This window comes from Chaetodon auriga, chromosome 22, assembly GCF_051107435.1.
Source record: "Chaetodon auriga isolate fChaAug3 chromosome 22, fChaAug3.hap1, whole genome shotgun sequence".
NCBI lineage: Eukaryota > Metazoa > Chordata > Actinopteri > Chaetodontiformes > Chaetodontidae > Chaetodon > Chaetodon auriga.
Genome location: NC_135095.1, coordinates 2,512,231 through 2,538,625, shown reverse-complemented (window position 1 = coordinate 2,538,625; position 26,395 = coordinate 2,512,231). Strand labels below are relative to the sequence as shown.

Genomic DNA, 26,395 nt, shown 5'->3' with positions numbered 1-26,395 from the left:
AAAAGCATGTATATAGCCATTTCGAATGTGGCATCATGTTCAGTTCATCATTAGTACAATGCCTGTCCGTAAACCTGGCCTTTTCCAACTGCTTGTGTCTCTACAGTGTCTTCCTCACCACTGTTACCATGAGTTTCTCCTGTGGTCCGCCTGGTCCTCTTGGATGCACTAGCATCCAGGAGCAGAGGGAACGCTGGGAGAGAAAGCGCAGCCGGACAGCCAAAGAGTTGGTGAAGACAGAACAGCGCTACTGCCAGCAGCTGGAGCTGGTCACCACTGTATGTACTGTAGCTGTCAGGCGCACTGGTTTAACTTGCTGAAGACTCAGAGTTTATGTTCTAACATAGAGTGACTTTCAAGGTCTATTTTTTACTTGTATTTTATTTTAATACTATAATAATATAATTTATATTATTTGAAGTAAAGTTTGTTGTAGTGGTGAAATGATCTGTAGATGTCTTGATTTTGGCATTTGGCAAGGATTTTGATTTTCTCCACAACCTCCTGGTACTGTATTCTTTGTCCTATGGAAAATATCACCTCACTTGTTCTATGTGACCCAAGTTTACCTCTTCTCAAAGGGTCACCTCAGCCAAATTACAGAACTTACCATTTCATTTCCATCCATCCATCCATCCATCCATCCATCAGTCTACACACATCCATTTCTCTTGCATATCTGGAGCCAGGATGTTGTGGCAGCAGGCTGAACAAGGTTGTCCAGGAATTCCTCTTGCAGCAATGTCTTCCAGCTTCATTGGGAGATCCCAGTGTAGTCCCATGCCAGATGAGATATATAATCCCTCCAGCATGTTCTGGGTCTGCCTTGGGGCTTTGCCAGTTGGTCATGCCTGGAAAAGCAGGTGCTTGAGCCACCTCAGTTGGCTCCTGTTGATGCAAAGGAGGAGCAGCAGCTCTTCTCCGAAGTCCCTCTTGATGTTCAAACTCCTTACCCTATCTCTCTCTTACCCTACAAAGTAAACTGCATTCATTATCATGTTCTTTTCGGTCTCTGCCCAAAGCCGGAATCCAGAATATATGTAGATCGACTGGTAAATTGAAAGCTTTGCCCTCAGGCTCAGCTGCCTCTCCACAACAATAGCCTGGTATGTCTCTGCTGATGCCTCACCAACCCACTTGTTGACCACAGCCTTCATTTTTCTCTCACTTGTGCACAAGACCCCAACATACTTGAAATCCTTCACTTGGGGCATCAACTGTAGATGTCAACCAAATACTGGCTCTGATATTCAGCAGTCTTTTTTGCTGCTAAATTGGGACAACTAATTGAGGACAGGGACTTTGAGAGAAGGACTCAAGTTTCAGGACAAATTTAAGTAACTGCAAGGAACTTTCATTTTTGTGTTGATTTTGATGGCCCCTGTGCACAAAGCAGTAGTGTTTCCACCACTTTCTGCCACAAGGATGATCTACACTGAACAAAAATATAAATGCAACACTTTTTTCATGAGCTGAACTCAAAGATCTAAAACATTTTCCATATACACAAAAGACCATTTCTCTAAAATATGGAAGTTCAGCTCATGAAAAATGGGAGCAAAAACAAGTGTTGGATTTATATTTTTGTTCAGTGTAGCTAGCTTGTGAATTTATTTTGAAAATGAGTGAAAGAAAGACACAGCTTATTTTTCATATTGTTTTTCTTTTTTAAACAGCTAAAAAGATTAAAGGATGCATAGCGATGAGGCACTACATCTATTTGTGGCTACAGTATTTCAGATAATAATTATATATGACCTAGTATTCGTGTTAGCTACCACTAACAGATTTGGTTGTTCTATAACACAAATTTTATTCAGAAAGCTAAAATTATCACCATTCCCTATATTACATACCTGTCTGGGAGAAAGAGGGATAATTCAATATCTGTTATGAATAGGGCTGTAACGATATATCAAATCTTGCAATATTGCGACAGAAATATGGATGGATGCCGTCGTGGTACTGTGACGCTATCTACCGTGTCGCTACATGGTTACTTACTATCGCTCCTTGTTGAAAACTATAGTTTTTTGTTTGAACAGCAGAGGGCGCAGGTATAGTAGTCAGGAAGACAGACTCCCATCATCAGGCCGGACTGTGCCCACTGTGCACACACTTTAAACCTACCTTGCTTCACAAGCGAGTGAGGCATGTGACTGTTTTTTTTTTTTTTGACCAGAGTTCAGCTGCGTTCAACAGCTGTGCTGACCACCAAATACAGACTGTTAAATTTGCCAGTACCTAAACTGATCGTGGATGTGGTCACCTGATGGAACAGCTCTTTAAATAATTGTATAACAGGACTGCTACTGAGTGCTGCATTGTTTTTGTTTTGAAATTGTGTGTAGGTCATGGCTGGCAACTTTCATTTTCTGAAAGAAGGAACCAGAAGCAATTTTAAGTTAAGACAAATTTTATATGAAAAAAAAAAGCACTATACAGTAATTTATTAATAAGGGCATTTTTTCCAAGTCTTTTTTTTACATATATATATATATTTATATTGCAATATCATATTGTGGTCTTGTTATCGAGGTATTATTTTTACAGTACTTTTTGTTACAGCTACTCTCTGGGAAAATGTAAACCTTGGCTCTTCTGGTCTGCCTTTCATAAATTTCATGGGGATCGGACATGGTGACAGAAAATGACTGACATTTTCTCATTTCTCATTCTCTGGACCCGAGGTCCACTCCTAAGCCTCTGACATGACCTTCCACCTAGCATACAGCACTGGGCTCCACTAGTTAGGTTGAGCCGGGTTGGATTAAAGTTAGCTTTTAACTGATGTTATGCTGATCCAACAGCAGCCTGCTGGAAGCACTAACCTTAGCTAATGTCAGCGGTCAGAGCTAACACTGGCTAATGTCCGCTGTCAGAGCTAGCATTGGCTAATGTCTGCTGTCAGAGCTAACATTGGCTAATGTCTGTTATCATAGCTAATGTGAAAATCAACTGCAGAGAGAAACAAACTACAGACCTTCATGTGCAGCATCTTTTTCATTTGCTATATGAAATATGGAAATGATTTCTGTCAATCTTTCTTCATCTTTCTAGGCAGTCCAAGCACCTGTATTGTAACTGCATGAATTGATGCACCTCAAAATCCAGGCAGTGGCCGTTTTGACTAACTTGGCTCTGATACCTGACATTAGCTGAGGTTACCACTTGTTCCAGCAGACCGCTGCCAGACCAGCATAACATCAGTCAAAAGTCAACTTTAATCAAACCTGGTTCAATGTGGACAAACAACAGCACAGGCAAACAGACTTAACACGCTTGTGGTTTGAGAGTTTCAGGTGACAAAACAAAATTATATCCGTAAAGCCATTTTATACGCTGTAAGAAAAATCTTAAATATAATATTATAGAACTAATACTGTGACTATCTACATAAGATAAAACATTTTATTTATTTAAGCAAATATCCTGTACCATAAATACCTGCCTAGCATTTGCAACAAAACAAACCACTTGAAAATCAGAAGAAAATTTATTGGGTTCTGTGATTTTAATTGTGGATAAACCTCCTACTTTGATAGACTTAGTACATGCATTAGGAGGGACGGGTTCGCTGTAAGAATATGGTGGCCGTTCCCATGGAATTGTTGGAGTTGGTATTGGATGTGTGGACAAATTAGAATAGCAAGGCACCATCAATTCACCTCACGCACAAACACCTCACCTTACATTACGTCTGCATTCTCGTTTTAAAACAGGGATTCACAACCGTTTCAGATTGTTTCACTCACACGCATTGCAAAGCTGTATCACATGGTGATGCTGTGATAAATTATTCATTGCCATCATCAACTCCTTAAAGCTGCGTTTCACTAAGATTGTTTCCATAATAAAAGATATAAAGCAAATAAAGGCAAAATTTCCAAAGTAAACATGTTCAGAGTCAAAAGCTTGAACATACAGACAGCAGAAGAGCACTTCACGTGTTTTATTGTAGCAGTGGAGCTGTACAGTACATATGTATTATCAGAATAAGAGGTAGCATTTATGGTACTCTTCCCTGTGGAGAGAACAGACTTTTACACCCACTGCTGCAGCCTTATTTCTACACAATTACTCACCCTCCACCCGTTCACTCCAATTAGGAGTCATTTTTAGGCCTAATGCGCATTCAATTTACTAATCCCATTTTCACTTCAAATGACTTGAGACCAGCACAGCTGTCGCTTTATTGTGAGTGTTGTGGGACAACAACATCCCTCTCTACTTGTGCTTTATATGAGCCATGCAGACATACAGTACCATGTAATTTTAACAGTCAGCCTGGACTGTTGGGCAAAAAACTACCAACCTCTATGTCCCTGTTGTCAAGAGTCATAAATGTTTTTGCAATGTGTTATTGGTATTACGTTTGGTCTCTGTGTTGGGAGTGAGTGAGGAACTGAGATGTCAGTGAAAGCACCTACTTATATAAAAAACAAATAATCAAAGGTCTATCCAATCAGAGGCATCCCATTTCGAGCTTATTAATGCAAATGCTGAGAAATAACGTCATTTTATCTCCCTTTCCTCTCTTGTTTCCCACAGTACTTTGTGGAGATCTTGAAGGCCAAAGGAACCCTGAGGCATGACATTAGAGAAAGCATCTTCAGTTCAATTAAAGCCATTCATTCCGTAAACCAGTAAGTATCCTCTGAATAATTTAAACAATAGCTATGCTTCGGAGATGGTGGGGAGAGACCATGTAAAGGGATGATGATTAGCAGTTTATCTCTTGCATAAGAATGCAGTCTAGATAAACTCTTAGTTTACCAAAGCAAGTCCTTATCTTCTCCATTACTAGAAGTCAATGATATTATGTTGTAATGTACAGGTGTTCTTTTCCCCAGTGGATACATTAATGCATATCAGGCATAATTACTCCAGGTGATACCACAAGTGAACAGCATTATTGTTAGCACAGAAAATGAATGAACTCTAGCTGCCTGTCGGACCTGCTGTTGAAGATCTGAGGGGGGCAGGGTGGCCAACTGGAAGTCAGAGCTGAGAGAAGCTGATCTCACCGCATGTCTAGATGTCAGATTGATCTCGCCGTCAGCGTGCTGTAAAACCAAAATCTCCAAGTGAAACTTGAAAGTTGATGTTTGAAGTTAGTACATGGGTACATGCTGAAGCACTGGATTCAGCCACGGTATCCATAAATCAATAAAGTACAAAAATAAGGTTTTTGATTCCTGATGCCAAAACTGATGTTTTTGTTTCAAAGTGATAGGAGTTCAACTTTGATCATATTATGTTTAAAGATAACAACATTCGGTGTCCTTGCTGCATCTGCTACATTTTACCAACCTTGGCGTTAAAAGGTGGATCAACACTAAATTAACTTTTTTCAGTTAATTATTAGTAAATTATTGTACTATGGATTGATTCTGGTTCCAGTCTGTCATGATCTTCAGTAATTTTGTCTTCTAGACAACAAAACAAACAAAACTGAGAATTCTCAGGCTCAAGCGCAGGGCTTCACAGATGTATGCACGCACCAATAAACCTCCACAATTATGTAATTATGGTCAACATGAAATCCTGGTGCATGCCTTTTGAAATTTGGCCTGCAGACGCATGCTGAGTGTGAATGATTGGTTGTTATTGGTTGTTCTGTCTCCCACCAATACACTCCAGCAATCAGATAACCAATGTATTTATGTATTTATTATTTAGTTTCAACACCATTTACAGCTAACAATGTGGACATTTAGCCTCTAAATGTGATGAGCCCATCCGATTTGCTGTCTACACCTTGAACACAGGACAAAGCATAAATAGTTCAGTATCAGACTGCATAACTTACAAACTGTGGAGTGAGTGGTTCGGATACCTTTGATTGGGAATTCTATTTCCAGAATAAATAATGAATGGTGCAGGTTCCCTCGGGCTTTAATCCTCTTCGGACTGACAGGCTCTCTTGTTGAGAATGCTACAATGAAGATTGAAGTATGAATTACACAGTCTGATGTATTGGATAAATGGTTCCGCAGTTCCCATACATCTTCATTATGAGCCCCTTATTGAATCAATGGTTGAAACATAATAGCAAGCACTCCATTTAAAAAATGGTCCATGGAGAGACAGTATGTTAGTGCAAGACTGATTTACCACTGCCAAATGATTGATTATAGAATTTCCCATATTCCTTTCACTTGCTGTCACTCTTAACATTTGGTATACATTGAATATCTGTGCGACAGTGCCAAGAATAATGCATAATAACAGTGGTGATAATTGTCTCTCATAGATGGATATGCAAGTGACTCTGTCATCCATCTGTTCCACATGAAACAGTTCAATATAAGTTTTATCCACTGTAAGTCTTAATGCAAACAGGCTCACTATAATCAAGGGACATGTTGTAAAATGCATGCTGCTGCTTCTGTCAGCAAATGCTTGGTTTCCCAACACCAAGTCTGGAGTGAGTGATCAGATTCAGAATTGTTTTCATATTCTTTGATTTCAATCAATTTGTGCAATTTTGGATTTTTTTTTTTATTTAGGCCAAGTTTGGCCGCTTCTGTTTAGACAATATTGAACATTCAAGAACTTTGGTTTCTTTTGTTAAATGGAAACACACACACACACACACACACACACAGACACACACATACACACATTTCAGTATCGATACAGAAACTCAGACATTAAACATTTATTGTACTTTGCATGGTAAACCATTGATACAATGTTTGGGGGATTTCTGATGGTCAGTCATGTTACCTTTTAGTGTAAATGGATTATATAATGAGTATTGTTGTGACGCATTACTGAGTAACGTGTTCCAGTAATGTGATGATGTAAGAAGTAAAATTTTGACATTTTGGGGCTCAGCGTTTTTGCTGTCGTACCAGGTGTTTGATGAAGGGTTGATATCAGTTTGGTCTCTTTGTGGTCAGTGACCAGACTGGTCCAAGACATGTTAGCCTGGTGCAGCAGCAGGAGGTGTGGGGGGGCAGTTAGATACTGCCAAAAGCAGAGAAATGTACCTCCAAGTTGTCTTGTTTACATCTTGTGTTTCTTTTGCTGGCTGTCTGTTAGACAGTAAGTTATATGTAATGAGTAATTGACATTTGTCAAGTGACTTTCAAGCACTGATACTGACACGATGCACCAAGGTTGCTTTTATATTGATTTGATTTAGAGCTTCTTGTTTGTCATTGTTTCACTGTTCTGTCACTTTTGCCTGAAAGAGGACCAGGTTCCTTGTCAGGATTCCAGATACTGAGAGAAGTTGTGTTCAGTTTTTTAAAAGATTAATGAAACAAATCGAAACACAGAGAAATGTTAAGGAGCTGATGAGAAACCATGAACATATGGAAAGCTGAACGCACAGGTCACCATATGCTCCCGTTTAATTCCAGCTGGATGGTGAATGTTGCGTAGATCTGAAGAATCCCACACACATCACTGAGATGATGTACGCATTTGGGCTCTGATTTCTAAGGTGGGTTGTTGATCTTCACAAAGCAGCAAGCAACCACTCCAGTGCCAGAAACCTTGTGTGAGAGCCGTGCTTGTCAGCTCTGCACAGCCTAATGGCTCTCTGATAGTAGTACAAGTGTGTCAGTGTGTGCAGCGTGGAGGTATATTCATCTGATGTTTCTGTCTTTATTTACTTAACTCCAGAGTGCAGTGGGACTAGTAGTAATGAATTCTGCCTTCATTAAGCTTTGTTGAGTTACATAAGAAAAGGAGATGTGAATATATTGATATGCCAGGCCATTCATTCTGCTTCTCACTGTTTATGGAGAACAGAGAGCAGGCAGCAGAAGCAGCAGCCCAATTATCCCCAGCTGCTAACATGACAAACAAGAATCAACAACTTGAAAGAGCAGTCAGTGGATCCAGGAGCATACAATCAGTATTGGATTTGAAATATGGAGTGGGAGGATCATAATGAGAATAGGTGTAGTCTGAGAGGTAGATCAGACATGGAGTGACACGAGTCACCATGTTTCAACACAGCATGAATCACGTTGTACAGTTCACTGAGAGCAACAAAGTGCTGCCTTATTGCTTTGTTTTCTTGTCAGTGATTTGTGGTTATGTTAATGTAATTAATAAGTAGTCATTTATGTTAAGCGGATGCTCACACTGTGTCGTAACAATTAGTATTCCTCTGTTCAAGCCTTCCCCAAATGAAGGCGCCTCGGCCTGAATTGTTTGGTCGAGGTTGTATCCGCCCCAGATGTCGCAACTGCTTGGAATTAATGTGGATTAACGTGACACACGCGGAATGCTAATGTTATCTCCATCCTGCTGCTGATGGCCAGACAATTTAATTGCTGTGAAAAAAGTATAAAAAATGTAATCCATAATTTCATATTTATCATAATAGCCTCTGGCAGTAAGAAGGGAAAAAAACGGAAACACAGTTTTTCCCGCCCTTTGCCCTTGTTAGAACTCTCTCGGCTGCTCCTGCATCTCCTGATTATGAACAGAGGCTACCTTGGCGCACAACTTCATTAAAATCTATTTAAATCAACTTCAACAGCAAAGTGCTCCTTCTTACAGCATGTACGAACAGAAGTCTCTGGGAACATCATTAGAGAGTAGGATTGTGTGTGTGTGCGTGTTTGTGTGTGTGTGGTACTTCCTCTAAGTTTGGATAACAAGCTCCTTCACAAGTGTCAACACCCCCAACCAATTGCGTCCGTGTTACTGTAATGTGCCTGACAGGCTGAACGACTGCTTTGCCTCTGCCTTGATCCAGTTGTTTTGTTTCTGAGTTCAGCGGGCGTGTTCTCACTACAAAGTGGCCCCGGGTGCCCTGAAGGTAGACCCACCGTCTGGGTCCCAGTAAATACGTCACCCACAGGGAGAGGCCTTCAAATGACACTACAGAGCTTCGCCTGCTAAACCCCCCATTAACGGGGAAGCAGTCCTCTGAACTTTGCTCAACCTCCGCACTGTCTCTAAACATGTGTGCCTTTCCTGAAAATGATGCTTCAGATGTGATCTCATCTTATTTGAGCTCCTTCTTTTCACTGATGCAGAGCAGCAGTGCATTCTCAGGCGGTAATGTGCATTAACTCAAAGTCCAATGCGGTTTGACTGGAGGCTAAATGCTCACTGGGGGACACTTTGAAATGAATGTGTCAAAGGTCTGTGATGCACAAAAAAATATGCCACACATATTGAAATAGTTACTTCTGCCATGTCCTGTGTTGAAGTTAAGCATGTTGTTGCGACTCAGTAATGATGTCACACTGCTTCTTTGCATGCCCTAAAAAATGAGTGTCAGTGACCTGATGAATTATATTGGCTGGGTCAACATTTTCTACGCATGTATGGTGTATTTGAATTTGGGCTTGGGGAAAAAATCAAATTACAGTTTTAAATACAAATATTGTGGTAACTCGGAAACTAAAAATGTATCTCACATCTACGTTAATATCACTCAGTCAAACTTTATTTATTTATTAGCTTTGTGCACTGCAAACTGCTCATATATGATGAAACAAGAGTAGACCATAAGAGTGAAATAAAAACTAGATTAAAAGGCATAAAATAGATTTGGAAAGACAAAGGTGAAAATGATGACAATGAAATAGATTTAAAAGCTACATTGATAAGTCATTGATAAGATATTGATAATAAGAGATAGATAAAAGCAAGAGTAAAAGTATATTAAAAAGACAAAACTAAATAAATGAAATTGATGAGGGATTAAAAACTCAATGAAATAACATAAATACATAGTGACGGTGTATTAGGGCCACAATGAGAAAAAAATCAAAGATTTTGTAAATTTATAAGAATAAAGTCGGATTTTTATGGGAATAAAATTGAAATATTAGGACAATAAAGTCGTAATTCCCGAACCCTAACCCCATTAATACAGTAAAATAAGATAATAATGTCTATAAACCATTCTAAGTCAAAGCCAGGCTGAAGAGTAATAAGAATAAACATTACTTTACTACAGCTGAGTTGCCATTTGCTGGCTGACTTATGGCTTGTTAAGACACAGTTACTTTCGCAAGTTTGAAATTTAAATTTCACATTCGCTTTATTTTATTATATCTAACCTGTTTTTTTTTTTGTTTTTTTTGCAGATCTCTGTTGGTCCATTTGGAGAATGGCTACTTTGGCCGTGGCTTTGACCAGTTCTGTCCACATCTGCACCACTACAACACATATGTGGACAACATCTATAATGCCAGCAAAGTGCTTGGGGTAGGAACACAGTATTTCCACATTAGCACACCTCTGTGTCACTCTCCTGTTGCACTTTAGAGCATTTCACAAGTTGGTTATTACATTAGATGTGATGTGTGATGTGATGTTTTAATCGTCTCTGTTGGGAAATTATCCAATGTATTCCACCAGTATTGAACTGAATACACAATAACAAACGCAGAAGTGGTTACTGTATTCTTTCATGTGTGTACTGTATAGCATGAATTGTTTATGTGATTTTATTATGTTCAACAGTGGTTTTACTCAGAGTCGTGTATTAGAACTATTTCTTGGTGATGTTGACAGGTTTGATACCACCGTGCCTATCAGGGCTGTCAAAATTGTACTGGTTAACAGTAAGGTGCAACTTCAGATTTGATTCCAACAAGCTGGACTGAGCTTAGAACACTGAGGCTGTGTACAAGACAGGCCAGAGCTACTTTCTGCGAAGGCTCCAGTTATTCAACGTCTGCGTTACCACGCTGAGGATGTTCTACCAGCTTGTGGTATCCAGCGCTATTTTCTAGGAGCGTGTGAAAACAATCCATTCACTGAAGAAATCTTACCTCCTGCACCTCAGAATCGATTCACAAATGTCAAAAATCTATTTTCTCAGTTGGTAGTAATGTGATGTTGATGGAACAAAAAGGGCAGAACTCACCTGCAAGGGCAGTGCAGCACATGCTAGACTTATCTTGTAAAAAAGGCAATGGTTGCAAGTGTCTTTTGAATTAATACCTAAATAATTAGTTTGCGAGATGAGCGTGAAACATTTTGTGAACTTTCTACGCCGTCCCTCAGAGATCAACATTAGCACAAGTGAGCAGCGATCAGCCATAACAAATGAGACCGGCTGACCAACGCACACTGCAGGGCTGGTCACACATGGCACACTGGCTTTCACAGTGGAGCGGGTGAGAGGAGAAGAGGTCTGCTCTGTTTATTGAAATCTTCCTCTTCCTCTCTGGTTGACTGTCTCTCCGTGAATTACACTCATTACAACTCTCTGACTTCCGGTACGCTGTGGGACACTGTGCAGTATCATGGACATAATCATTTAACATTTTGAATCAACCATATACATTTACCTGGATTTAAGATTTGATATCTATATAGCACTTTTCATACATATCTATCATCCATACCATTAACCAGGTTATATATAATGACACTTACTGTTAACCAGTTTATATTTGTGGCATTTTGGGATTTTCATTTTATTGGTAATTTGTTTATTTGTTTTTGTTTATTTTATATATTTGCACTCTTCCAATGTTATCTTAAGCTTTGGATACACACACAATATTCTATACCAGGGGTTCTCAGACTTATTACTCAAAGGTCTGCGTCTGATTTTTATTCAAGGTCAGAGGTCCAGAACGATTGGCAATCACAAAATAACATTTAATCAATGATTTATCGTGACGTCTCTTGTGAGTGGGTCAGCACAAATCCGAGGCAGACGAGGCTCAGACGGTTAGTCCATATTTATTTCTGACTCCAACGTACTCTTACAACTACATTTACACTAGTTTGTGAGAGAAAAGACTCATTCTGTATCTGTGATTTAGGAGCTGAGAGCAAACTCTCCGGTGCAACAAAACACAACACTCTCCAGCAGTTAACCTTGACATGACAATGGTGTCAACAATAGGGAAATAAGCCACATTAAAACCACAATCATCTGGGGCAGGATCGCTGTGAATGATCTCCAGCTACACTGTATATTCAATGTCACTAACAATTTATTGATCAATAGAAACTGTATTTTGAAATAGAAAACATATTTTAGCCTATTCATAACACAAAGTATGACAGGACTCTTCCACTACATTTGTCCAAGAACCAGAATTTTTCTAAGCAGACACTGTGGGGGCTAAACTTTCAATTAGCTTAATACATGCTTCTATTTTGACCTACCTATTATTGTCTAATTGTCAAAATTAATATTCATCTTATGAGCCTACATCAGTGTGAACAGACCCAAAAACATAGAAAATGCACAATGATAACTGGATACATGACTAGAAAATGCTCTCAGACCTCCACCAAGGAGGCAGTCAGTACTCAATACAAAACCCACAGTTCCACTACCAACGAATGAGTCCTTATATCAACAACAAACTCCTCTTTAAGATCCCAGGAAGCAAATAAAAACACTCAGTTTGGGAATCTATACAACAGTAGGCCAACAAAAATAAGCCAAAGTGACAGCTCTTATGTCTAACAAACAAGCTTAGTGATTCTCTGACAATACTGGAGTTATCTTACATAGTCAGTCCAGTGGGCTGCTGTCGGCTCCAGGGAATGGCCAGCCCGGGAGCTGAGCGCTTTGATGGTGGGTCCACGGAGTACAGAGGATGGAGTTGGAGAATTGTCTGGTCACTGATTAAGGGCAGGGTCCAGACTGACGTACTGTTTGCTTCAGTGGACAGAGTAATACATCAAGTATAGTAATACATTAACTTTTTCAGATTTGATACATTCACTGATTTTGAGGTCAGAAACATTGTTAATAACACTCTCCAGCTCTATATTATCTCACTGACAACTGTTGTTGCTGTGAATTAGGGCAGAGCTTTCCCCAGGTCCACTTAAATGGAGCAGTAATGTTTATTGTGATGATTGAAGGAAATGACAAGATAAGGCTTTTTGTCATCCAAATGTTGACATGTACTTATGCTGACATGATGTACAAAATGCATATTTAATGACATCTACAGCCTCCCCCCTGCTCCATCTCCTCATACCTCAGCTGGCAGTCCAGCATAATGAGTCACAACAGGATGGTTATTGGGGTTGTCTGGCAGAGTAAGCGTCTAGAAAGTGACATAAGATTCAGGGGTTGTCACTGGTTGTGACATGTCCATCATCGCCTCTAGAAGCTTTATGTAGATGGTATTAGCAAAAAAAAAACAATCATGTAGAGTAGTTCACGAGCAGTATCCTGGGTGAGAATGGGGGAAATCTGTTCTGTTAAGCCCTGTTTATGTGGGATTTCTCTTGGGAGAGAGAGTGAAGGTAATACTACATGTGGTAATCATAGATGTGGTTCCCAATATAATCCCAAAATACTGAACAGCCAAGGACAAACCTGACTGCACATCAGAAAATGTCACTTTGCAAAGCCACAAAGTTGGTTCTTCTAAATGTGCCCGGCTCTGAGAATAACTTCACAGTGATTTGTGTGTTGTCTTAGATTCAGTTGAAGAAAAACAAGGCCTTCAGACGTTTTAAGAAGCTGCAGGAAGCCCGACCAGAGTTCAACAACCATAAGCTCGAGGACTTGCTTCAACTTCCTGTTCAGCGGATTGATCAGTAAGATATGAACTCTCTGTTTAAACAAGAGGGCTGTAACAACTCCTACTGCCTCCAGTGTGTGTGTGTGTGTGTTTGTGTGTGTGTGTGTGGTGGGGAATCTAATGTTCTGATTTCTCCATTGTTATATCATGAATGTCTTGGCCACTGATTTATAAGATCTGCTGTAGATATTGAAGGTCTGTGATGGTTTGCTTAAAGTTTTTATTTGGAATAAAGATAAATCTACATTAGAATGCCGGAATGCTGCACTCATAATTATCTTTGTATGAGAACATTTTGGAAGACATTGCCAGAGCTGTTTGTTTATGGGAGATCAGGGAGAGTCATCAGGTGATGACTGATAAATATCATTTTCTCCACCTTACTCATATATTACATCTATTAAAATATATATGTGTTTTTTGCTTGACATAAGTTGGCTTAACTTGGTATCAGAACAGTGGCTTAATGACTTAATGTTATCTTAAAATAAGGATCATTTAATACGTTATTTAATGAAACACTGATAAATGAAAATAAGCGAAGTGGGAAAATGTATTAATATAATGGCAAGTGGAAAAAGTATTTTCTTTGGCTAACTTTCAACAAAGAGCAGCAGTTCTTGTTCTGTTGCTGGTGCAGTGAGTCTCCAGAAAATATTTGAGGAGACGATCCTTAAGTAAAGAGCCCTTTTATCATGGGACGTCTGCTCACAGGCTTGGTTGTTACACTGCTTTCCATGTTTGTTTGTGTAAATCACTAATGAATAGTGTTGCATGTATGATGAGATTTATACTGCTCATTTGAAGCGTAATATATGGATGTTTGTGTCGCAAGAGGTGTTATGTCCATGCAGTCTACCACAGTGGGCAAATGTTTGTCTGAAAATATTTCTTGTTAAGGTTTGAGTGGTGCCCTGTATGCAGCGTTAATGCCCTTTGCCAGTCACATGCCTGTTTAAGTGATGAGCTCCACCGCTTGCGGTGATTTTTATACGGTCACACCAGTGCTTTGTGAAAAAAAAAAAAAAAAAAAATTACATACAGCCCTGACGTACACTTCCACATCATAATTCTATCAATTTGTATCATACTCACCACTCTTTTATTCCAAACACTGTTCTCATTTACTACTACCACTTTATTAGTCGCTTCTGTTGTTTTTTGGTTGCTGTTAATCTGCCATCAGTGAAAGTCGGCGCTTGTGACACAGATGTTTTACACTTTCATACTAAAAGCTTCATAGGTGCTCAAAGGGCTTAGTCCCTCCCTTTAGGCTTTTAATGTGCTTTTTTATCATCATTATTGTCCATACTGTAATTTTAGTATGCTGTTCTATTGTGTATACATGACACCTATTGCATGTCCGTCCTGCATCCCCCCTCCCTCTGTTGCTCCTCCTGAGCTTCTTCCATTTTTTTTGGGGGGGGGGTGCAGTTTTTCCTTATTTGTATCAAGAATCTAAATCTAAATCTAGAGGATCTTAGAGATTTGTAATTTGTGATATTGGGCTATAAAAATAAAATGACTTCACTTGACATTAAGAGCAAACAACATCAACAGCAAACAGGGACAGATCAGTAAATAGGAAAATGTCTTACTAAACTCACACACAATTGAGATAAATTAAGGAATTTATTGGTAAATGTGAACTTTGGATACTACCTGAAGTTCCCTTGTCTACAACTTAAAAAGGTAACATTTTGTGACCTTTGAAAGACTTTATGAAGCATGTCTCAGTGCCATAAACTCCTCAGGCTGCAACATTATGATTAACATGGAAGGGAAGCAGGTACAAATGATGCCTTACGTCTGATGACATGACACTGCCATCAGTACAAGTCCACCTTCATCTGTGTTTTTAAGATTTGAGCAACCAGGCGTTATGCGTTGTTCTCAAAACAACACAACATCACATCACCTCTTTCAGTGTAAGAATAGGAGTTTGTGAGGTTTCATTTAATTTAACTACCATAAATTATTCATGTACTGGTTCAATTGTCTATGTAATTGATGCTCAAGTTATATAAAATACTTTTTATTACTCACAGCTTTGAGAGAAGTGTTTGTGTGTTCCACCATTGAGAGCACTACAGTAGATGGGTCACAGATTTCACGCTTGAGTTCTGTTTTTGCCATTACTTTTCCTTTCAGCAGTCACCCACTGCACTGTGCAATCTATACTGTCCATGACAGATGTAATTATTATTATTTTACGTAGCGCCCATGTAAGTACTCAGACTGTCCAGTAACTGTCAAAATCTCTTTTGTTAAGCACCAGTTTTTGTTTGGTTGTTTTGTAATTTCATGCGGTCTTGATCTTGCTTGTTAATTAGTGGAACAAGAGGAGAAATGCGCTGAAACGTGCTTTCCAATGCAGCAGATATCATGACAGTGGTTTATCAAGCTGTTTGGTTGTATCTTAATTAGGCCCTTTTCATCTTCTCATCTCTCCAGCTGTACAGTTGAGCACTCAAAATGTTACATCCATCCATCATACAAGAGAAAAGTTGTCTCTGAGATGAGCTGACCCCCCCACCTTAGCATCTGAGACACTTTACTGGATTTCTCATTTCTGTTCACTTTCTCGTCTACAACAAAGGATCGCCTTCCGTCTATTTTCTCACGGTTCCCTACGCTTCTGGAATGCAGTTTTACAAGCCTTAGAAAATGACAGGGATGCACCAATCCAACCTTTTCTCTCCTGATATGACGCATCAACACAGAATATTGCTCTAGGAAGTACCAATCCAATTCCAGTGCTCCCTTTTTTTGTAGGTTCAAAGTCAGTATACTGTATTGGTATGTATGTAGGTGTGTTTGCGTGCGTGTTCTCATATCAGGTTAATTAAAAATCCTGCCTGCTATTTGTTTATCTTTGGAACTCCACAGTTAATTTATGGGTCAGTTGCTCACAACGCCGTGGGGATTTAAAGGGGCGTAACGGCCAGTAGGGGGGCATCTTTGGCAGATGGCAAACATCAGTTAACACACAGGATTGAAATGGATTGGCTTCTGCAATGCTGATACAATCGAAGAGTGCCTGTACCAGACCCGATCCCCATCCTGCGTGTTGGCTTGATCATCACCACATACTTTTAACTGTGATGTACCAGTCCATGAAGCAACTGTGATGAAAATGCTGCTTTTCTGGAGCATTGATGCACATCCATGCTAGGCAATATCACAGTGATATATCCTGACATGTCAAAGTGTGTCTATGCTGATGGTATACAAATGATTTGCCACCAATGTGTGTTCCCATTTGTGTCAGATTCGCATCATTTTAGACATGATTAGGATTCAAACCCTGAAGGGGTATAACCCTGTTGTTTTCGTGCTGATTTATTATAATTTGTGGCTCAGGAGGTAGAGCAGTTGACCAACACTCAGGAGGTCATGGTTCGATCCCTGGCCTCCGCAGTCCACATGCCGAAGTATCCTTGGGCAAGATACTGAACCCCAAAAAATTGCCCCCGATGCTGTGCCATTGGTGTGTGAGTTCATATGTACATCGCTTTGGATAAAAGTGTCCGCCAAATGACTAATTGTAATTGTAATAGTAGGGAGAACAAATGGCAGACATTTGATTTCGCAATTGGTGAAATGCTGCAGGCTTTGTGATCATGAAACAAGTGTGTGATTGCTCTCACTCCTCCTTTAATTCAAACTAACTGAACCTTTGTGAAGCCTGCTCACGGCTTTAATTTTGGCCGATTGATCTACTTCCTTTTGTTGAGCACAAAAAGGTTTCAACAGAATGCCTGCTTGCAGCTATATTTATTGGTATTAATTTGAGGATCACTTAGAATATGTTGTTATTTTACTCCAGGACTGCTTTGTAAGTTAGACTGTTGAACTTTCTTTTAGCATGTTGCTCAGCTAATGCGGCTACTCAGTATCTAAACCTGGACCCTATTTTGGTGTCTAAAATACCAATAGGTTCAAAAAGGTTTGGAATTGGTCTGGTAGATCACCTCAACCTGCAGCAATGAAACGGGCTGCAGTGGTGGCATTGTATTCCTTGTGGGCAACTGCAACCATTAAAGTACACCCACTAAAAGTGCTCAGATTGTTATTTTAAGTGTCTGACAACATTATGAAAAGGATTCCTGCATAGACCTTTGTGTTAAAGAGTAAAATCCTTTTTGTCTAGCCAGAAACAGCCATTATTTCACTCTCCTCAAACAACCAGATTCATTTCAAAAACTAGTAGTTTTATCTTGCAGATCACTGAAAACACGATTCAAACTCGACAGAAACAAAACTCAACAAAACCGTCTTTGTTATGCTGCATTCACATGGATTCAGGCAGATGGTAGATGGCAGACAGACAACACCCTCGTGCTAGCACTGGAAAACATTAGCAGTCAGGGGGAATGATGGAATGACGACATGCGTGCCGATATGTCACTATGGTGATGTTGTATCATTTGCAAAGAATGATTAATTATTAGATGATTAGATTAGTTGACGTTAGATTGATTATTAATTATTCTTAATTATTATCTTCTCGTAGTCCAGATCCCCCGTTTTCTCCTTGTGTGAGAGACCTGAGTCAGGTTTTAATTGCTTCATGGAGAATGTGCTGGCCTGATCTAATTTCTATCGTCCTGCCCTCGTGCACCATGATATCCGGCCTGCCATAATCCATGTGTATGTAACATTATTCTTTCCACCTCTCCAACAATCACCTACTCTGGGTTGGCCAAAATAAACACTAATTCACCTGGTTAGATGTAAAAATATTGTCTCATTACATTGTTTTCCACCTGCTACCTCTCTGATGCCAGAACCTCCCCTTTGCTCCTCTCCTGATATTTCAAATATAATTCATTTGAAGCAAACTAAATAACACAAGCAGTAGGTTGGATGCCGGTTTTTTCATGTTACTTTTTGTGTAAGTGACGTCACTGCAATGCTAGCTCAGATAGCATTAGCTTTGTTGTTATACGGATGCCTGTTGGTGTGTGTGTGTGTGTGTGTGTGTGTGTGTGTGTTGCTGCTTAAGGTAACGAGATAGCTACATGTGAATGCAGAAATTTCAGGAATTAATTTGCTTGGCAACATTGTGTAACTTTGATTAGCACCCAGCAGTTAGCTTGCTCAGACCTTACACTGTTAAAAAGCTGGCCTCCTGAGCAGTGAGGCCGAGGCTAATACGGATCAGATTCCTGCTCAAAAATGTGCAATGCTGAAGTTTTTGGTTAGAAGAGATTATTGTGGTCATGTTCACCATACAAGAGTGCAGCTTAACTTTATAGCTAAAAACGCCAGAGCTGTGTGAGTGTAATAAATAATGGACAAGCCCACTGTGAGGTCACCAGTTGGATTGTGGACTGCCGTTTTGAAATGCAGAGTTTGAAACTATGGCCATCACCACCCTGATTTTATGGAGCCAGAAGTGACTATATTTGAACGAGTGGAACTACCATGGATATGCATTGCTGCACCTCTATCCTGATTGGATCTGACTGAGAACCTGAGAACACACTATGGTAGCCACGCCCTAAAACATACCACGCTTTATTATCTATTTTACTCTAAATGGGACCATCATTTACATAATTACTGTGTTGAAGGAAACTTGAAACTAACAATTATGACCCTAAAGTCATTTGGAAAGTGTTTACTGAGGAAATAAAAAAGAGAGAAGTAGGGTCATTTTCTAATAATCTTACATCCAATCTGACTTCTTTTTGTAACCAGTGGCATCGCTCCCTGCTAGATGTTAGAGCGTCTACAGGTTTAAGGCACTTCCACATTGACTTCACTTTTCAAACCCAGAAATCCATCCATAACACAGAAGTTTAAATGAAGCTTTGCATCATAATAAAATCCACTACTGACAAGGGCTAATTACAAAGAACCTATAGAAAATTTGGTTGTGTCTGGTTTCAATTGTTAATGAACCTCTAAATATAAGTAACATTGTAAAAAATTAGGATGCGCTGATCCAATACAAAAACAGTTCTCCTAACTCAGTTTTTATTGCTGCAGCAATCCATTTCTTTGTGTCATTTCACATTAACTTACTGTAAATGACTTCCATGCAGTGGAGAATACAGATTTGAATTTTAAGAAAAAAGAGCTCTGGTCTTAGATAAGTACTCAGGTATCAGCAGGCATCAGAATTAATATTGAGAGAATTGGATTGGCACATACACTAATTATATTAATTTATATGGTGTGATAATGAGGCTGGACAGTATAATGAAAGGTTTTCCTGTTTTCCCATTCAATGCATTGCGTGAATGAAGCATGACTTCCACAAAAACCTTGTATGCATTTGTCTCTAGGTCATTGAAAATGTCCTGGAAGTATTTCCTTTACAAGAGTGGGATGCCTGTTTACTGTTTATGTGACCAATAAAAGAAATGAGAGTGCCTTCCATCTCTCATGTGAGTAGGCTGACCACTGTATTTGACTGACACCTAATCAGTGTGCCTCATTCTCTCCAGCTCAGCCATCTCTCACTCCACCTTTTTCTCTGCACTTCCCATCATCATCATTGATTCGTCTGTCGTCCTCAGTGAAACTCAGGAGACTCGAGGGATGTGTCTAATTGTATGATGATTTTAAGTGGCACGGCCAGATAATCATCTATGGCTGGCGCCTTACCTTGCTCTGGCTCCGTGGCTGGGAATAGCAGGAAATTGTTGTCACTTATCACCATTCAAGGATGATGGATGGCGAGTAGGGCCTGGAGTGTGGATACTTATGTTGCTGCTCGGGGAGGAATAAAATCATTGCCTTTATTAAGTGGCATTCACTTGAGCCGGCTGGAGCAGTCATCAGTGTCCTCCCCACTGAGATCACCATTATGACAGTGATGGGGTCTCGAGTTTATTGCGGGAGTGAATAGCAGCCCTCTATGCCTCTATTGCCCATGTTTGTGTCGATAATAGAGATGCTGCTCTCATAGAGATGGCAGCAATTGGAGACCTTTAGATATCTGCTCTAAGCTGAGCACCATTTAGTATAACAACAGAATGGCCCAATGGTTGGCTCACTGTAGAGCATGCTTTATGTAAAGGCCGTACAACTCGAGAGGTCTCGAGGTCAGTGTCACACTTGCCAAGCATTGAGATGTGTGTAGCTGCTGTGTGTTGCACTGGCCATGCTTGGTGTTGTCTGTATTGCCGAATAGATTTCGAATTGACTGCTTTATGCGCTCAGGTAGTTCCATAATCTCCAGCTGTTGAACACAGCAAGGTTCTCCAACACAAGGTCAGAGTTTTGATTAATTTTGAAAGAATTGTGAAATATGCAGTCTTTCATAAGTGGCTTCTGTCCGTGGTCTGCAGGTGCTCCGTTGTATTTCGGTTAATCGTTTTGTGAAGTTGTCTGTCAGTTGACCCTGTAGTTCATTGCCAAATTTGAAGTGAGGCTTGTGATAAAACAAAGTGTTTCTGTTATGGTGTTAAACAGTGTTTTGTCATGCATCGTTAGTTGATTCTTTTGACCCTGAACATAGAGACCACACTTTACATCTGAGAAGAAAAGTTCAAGATTGTGATGAGTGAATATGAGCTCTTCATAATCAACTGACCCAGACAAACTTAAACATTATTATTCCTAGGGCTGTGCCTGAGTCAGTATTGTCCATGTCACTAGTATTAACAGATTATATATTACATGGTATTCTGCAGCTGGTGCAGGTGGTTGATAGTGGCTTGACATAAAATACTTTAGTTTTTCCTTTTCTAGAGATTAGAGCTGCAACAATTAATTGATTACATTGATTCTAAAAATATTTGGCAACAAATTTCATTATCAATTAGTTGAGTCTGTTACGACACAAATCTGCTGGAGATGGCAGATTTTGCTAATGCTAATTAGCTGAAATTAGGTCGGAGAGATGCTGAGGTATAGTGTAATGTTGTTTTTGGAATATGGCTTCATGCTATTCGTGAGAGACAGTCTAAAGTGAATCTTTTGTTTCTTCACAGCAGAAACTTGAGCTAAATCTGATCAAATACAGTATATATTAGTTACATTTCCCTTTTGTTGTCAGTACTTGCCTTGGTTGATAGTTTGAAAGAGCATTGCACAGTGAGATGAGGAGTAAGTTTGAATAAAATGCTGGAAATAAGCAAGTTTAGTTTTCATTTTGTCTGCTTAATAATGGGTTAATCAAAGTAACAATCGACATATTACTCAATTGTCATAATAGTCGTATAGTCATTGGATGATATACATCAGCTTTAAAAAACAGTGATGTTTTTGAATCACTTCACTATACGTGTCGACATGTCAAGTCTCACATTCTAGCTGTGAGATGTTTCAGTGTCTTTGATTATCATCTGGAAGGTTAAAGCATCAGATTTGTGCACAAAAGATGTAAAGTGTGTATACCATGGATATATTAAGGAGAACTGAATACCACGTTCAAGGATGGAACCCCATTCATTGTTTCATTTACTGGGACATCAGTCTGTACAGTGGAACTGAACAGAAATAAGCTTTGACTCGCAGGCTGTTGTATCTTACGAGAATGTATCTGTGTGGTTTCTGCATCATAGACTGTGTATCTAAATCTATCAAAATGTCTTAGAGGCAGAGATACCGACCCATACTCTTGACTCGATCCCAAGTTCAACCCCCGGCTGTTTCTTCCACATGTCAAAGTGCCCCTGAGCAAGATATCAGTGGGTGTGAATGAGGATGATATCATGCTGATCATGCTAAGCTACGCTTATTCATCACTCTTCTATTTGAGTTACACTTAGCAGTTACCTGATTTTTAGTTAAAACTGAATTTCTAAAAGGTAATTGAAGAAAAGAGTCAGATGAATCAGGAGCTTCTCTTCTTTGACTCCAGTGTTTAAGGCTCAAGGACTGCCCTAATTGTTTCTCAGTCATATTTTCACTTAAAACTGTCCAATTTCAAGCCTCATACTGATTGATTTAAGTTGACTCATGCAGCAGCACCCAGTTAAAAAAAGCTCCAGTCATTCTGGAGTTCTAAGATTGAGAAATGTTTCCTAACATCCCCATTTGCACAGAGTTCCTGAGTTCTTTTTGAGTAAATCCCTGTTAGTCCCTGTTTCAGAGAAAGATAAGACTGTCTTCACAATCACTTCACATTACATTTTAATTGCTCAAGTTTGGACAGTGGAGTATCTCTAGTCTTCTATATTTACAACGGGTGTGCATTCCTTTCCTTTTAAGCTATTAAATTTGAGTAATTACCCACAAGCCCATGCCATGTTCAGTAACCCATGCAGGAGCCTGCCAGCGCCTCTTGTCTCTTAATTACAATTTTGAATCCTTAATGCATGTATGGGAGGCAAAATAATTAGACAGATATTTCTTCCATCTCTTTTTTCTTTACTGACGTGTGTGCAAATGCCCAAATGACCTGACATGTCTGCTAGGAGAGAGTGAGGAAAAAAGCCTGCATATCATCTGCATATTAGAAAGGAATTAGTAGCTCCTGCTGCACATCCCTTCACCCGTGCATACTTTCTGAAGCTGCATTCTTCATTAGAATATCTGAACTGTTATAAATATGGTTCAGATTACGTTATTGTCTCATTATCTTTTCTTTGCTTTGCTGCTAATGAGCGGGACAGGGCAGCTAAACGAGAGAGTCCCATTTACATTATTTGAAATGTGCCGTAATAATGCTCATTAGAGTGTTCCCTTTTTGTTACACAGTTGCTTTAATTAGATTTTCGTCTCCGCTCCTTAATAAGAACGAGGGCATCCATTGCTAATAATGCCTGTAATGTATTTGTTATTACAAGATGAGACAAGAAGAGAAAGAAGTGAAATTATTTCTCTTTTTAAGTGTCTCTTAATTGAAGGAGGCTTAATTGGAGCTTGTTTGACTTACGTTTTACTTCCAATGAGTAATCGACTACAAGAACAATGCCCCCCCCTCCTCTTCTTCCTTCTCCACCCACAGACCCACACCCACCCACCATTGTGCTAACCTACTGTTCTGTAGTTGAGCTCATGTAAATTCGTAATAGTGCAGCACACACACACACACACACACACGCACACACTTGGCTGGGTTAGTTTCAGGCCAAGCTTTCAACCACACCTCATGGCCTTCCTCAGCAGATGGAGTCGCTCAGTTGTCATGGGCATAGTTCAGCTGTGCTCACATGAGACAGTCTCGTGATAACAGGTGGTTGCATACGGAAGAGATGATGACTGTCTCTGTTCTCTGGTGTCAGATGCAAATATTTCCCTTGATCTGTCTCCAGTCGTCCACTGACTACTGGTCAATGACCTTTGAGCCTTTTAGTTCTGTTCTTCATAGTTTCCAGAGGTCGACCACGTTAAACGGTTATTTCCTTCTTCCAAAAAAGTGTTGAAGACCACCAGGAGCAAATGTTAGGAGTTGAGTTTTCATTAAAACAAAGTTACGACCGGTGTAGGCCTCTGCAGAATGAATGTAGGGGAAACACTGCTTCATGCACATGAGCTAGCACTTTATGCTAGTCTTATACTGTTAAAATAGAATGTGCAGTTAAGCCAGTTCATTCTTGACCTTGGAAACAGCAGTTGGCAAAACAATCTTTAAAAAAAAACTTTAGATCATATTGTTGTCTCACTAGTAAAATGAGTTTGCTCTGTTGAAAATGTATTCTTAGCACCTGACTTCTTGTCCATGTTGACCTTAACATGAAAACGACATGGCTGCACCACAACAGCAGAACCTATTGTTACTTCACAATAAGAGCTCTTACTTCTTCCGAAGACAGGATAACACGCACGCTCTCCTCAAGTTAATTGGACAATCAAATGTAGTGCAAGCTGTGTGAAAACATTGTAATCACACAGAAGTATTAATGCATATTAATATTTGGAACGTAACAGACTTAACCCTTAGTTTTTTTCCCCAAATATTTCTAAATACACCACTTCCCCAAAATACCCTAACCCTACACCACTTCCTCCAAATGCTCAAAATTCAACAATTCAATTTGTGACAGCTCCCCATTTAGTAACTTGATGTCATTTTACAGGATTTCTGGGTAATGAAGTCTTTACACTTCAGTTAAGTGAGCATATTTCCAAATGCAGCTTGAAGAATCATCATTGTGCTGTTATGTTCTTTACACACAGTGCATATAAACACTATCACATTACACTGTTGTCACTCGCCAACAAGTCTCATCCCACTCATGCCACCGCATGGACCAGCAGCGGTGTACAGTCTGCTAGCATCACTAATGACCTCTCTCTGTGGCACCACTGTGTCTCTAAAACAAGCTCAGACTGCACAAAGGGAGGGCTGCAAAGGCAGACAGACTCACTGGAAATCAATGTCAATTGTCAATGCATGTCAAGGTCACATCATCCTAGTAAAAAGGATAAAGATTTCTGAGGAAGCTGATGCTCTTCACAGCTGTTATTTAAGATGGAAACTGAAATTGGGGTAGCAAGTTAATTTCACAACAAAGGGCTTTGCTTTCTGAGTGTAATGAGTGTCATTTTGAATAGAATTTCAGTGATGCAGGTGTTGTCCTGGAGGTGCATTCATCAGTAGTGCGAGTGACTGGCAGGGTACTGGATAATTCCTGGGTGACTGCAGCTTGTTTATGGGGAGAAGGCACAACAGATGTTATAGATGTTACGGCAGAGTCAAGCCCTGTAATACATGAAAGTGGGTGATGCAGACACAATATATGCAGTGTCTCCAGAGATGTACTCAGCTGTGGTTGAGCACTGTTTTTCTTCAACCACAGTTTTTGTCAGATCCTCCATTCTTTGTCAAGTGTCACTGGAACTTACTGGGAAGCACAAACAAGAAATGGAGATGGCACTGGGGTGAGGTGATTGAGGTCTGCGTTAGCCGCACATTATGTTAGGTACACATCCAGTGGCTAACCAAAAGACTTTTAGCTAATAGACGTCTGTCTCTCTGCCACTGCCAAAACCTTTTAGTCACACAGTATAGTGTGAGGTGCATGTCAGCCAAGCACCCTACACATATAGCCACCATGTGTGGCATAATGTCTTGCTGCAGAAGTATAAATGAAGCGTAGCATCATAATAAAATACAATACTGATTCAAATTCAGTCAGAAAATTAGTTTGTGTCTGGTTTCAATTGTTAATGAGCCGCTAAAAATAAGTAGCATTACAAGAATTAGGGGTGCACCGAACCAATCAGCACCGATACACTAATCACATCAGTGCTGATACAGACTTCATTAAGTAGGTTGGGAAGTTCCTTTGGATGAGCTTGTAATGTGACCGATGCACATTTCTTAAAATGAAAAAATACATAAATAGGTAGGCGAATAAGTAATAGACTAGATGTCCCACAGCCACAACACTTCTGGGTACGGCTCACATTTTTTTTTCTCCCACACTTGCGAAGACAAAGGGTAAATTATTAGGTTAATTCATAAGTGTATATTTGGTTCACACTGGACTGAAGAAAGACGAATACCAAATGTGCTGTACTGAACATTTAGGGATCAAGTTACGTATACATTTACAGATATTAATGTTGCTTCACCTCTGGTGAACAAAGTGTGATGGATTTCCTTATAGTAATAGAGAACACAGAGAGAGAGAATGGTGAGACCTGTTACTTTGATCATCCATCAAATCAAAAAACAAATTATTTGATTACAGTGCTGCAGTGTAAATTGTATTTTGAAAATGCTATTTTTCATACATTCACAGTGTTTCATTTGTTTGTTCATGTGACTGAGGAGAGCTCAATTAAAGCCAGTGCACATCTTCATCTTACTGTGGTACGGAGGTCTTGAGGTTGTCACCATCAACACTACAAGCAAGCAGAACCTGCTCTGCGTCTGCATCAGTCAGTAGCTTCAGTCACACCATGTGTGCATTTTCTGGACTATTCGATTCCTATGAGGTGCATTTTCTAAGGCACTGCTGCTGGATTCCCGCATTCAGTTTGCAGTG

At 39.7% G+C, this 26,395-nt stretch overlaps 1 protein-coding gene across 1 annotated transcript in view; it reads left to right on the top strand.

Annotated features, from left to right (window-relative positions):
- arhgef39 (Rho guanine nucleotide exchange factor (GEF) 39) overlaps positions 1 to 26,395 on the top strand; it is a 62,973-nt gene that overhangs the window by 4,903 nt on the left and 31,675 nt on the right. Inside the window, exons 2-5 of the mRNA XM_076722518.1 lie at positions 107 to 278; positions 4,552 to 4,646; positions 10,071 to 10,191; positions 13,394 to 13,512. Coding sequence (XP_076578633.1) covers positions 129 to 278; positions 4,552 to 4,646; positions 10,071 to 10,191; positions 13,394 to 13,512 — 485 coding nt within the window. The 5' untranslated portion in view covers positions 107 to 128. The remainder of the gene's footprint in view (positions 1 to 106; positions 279 to 4,551; positions 4,647 to 10,070; positions 10,192 to 13,393; positions 13,513 to 26,395) is intronic.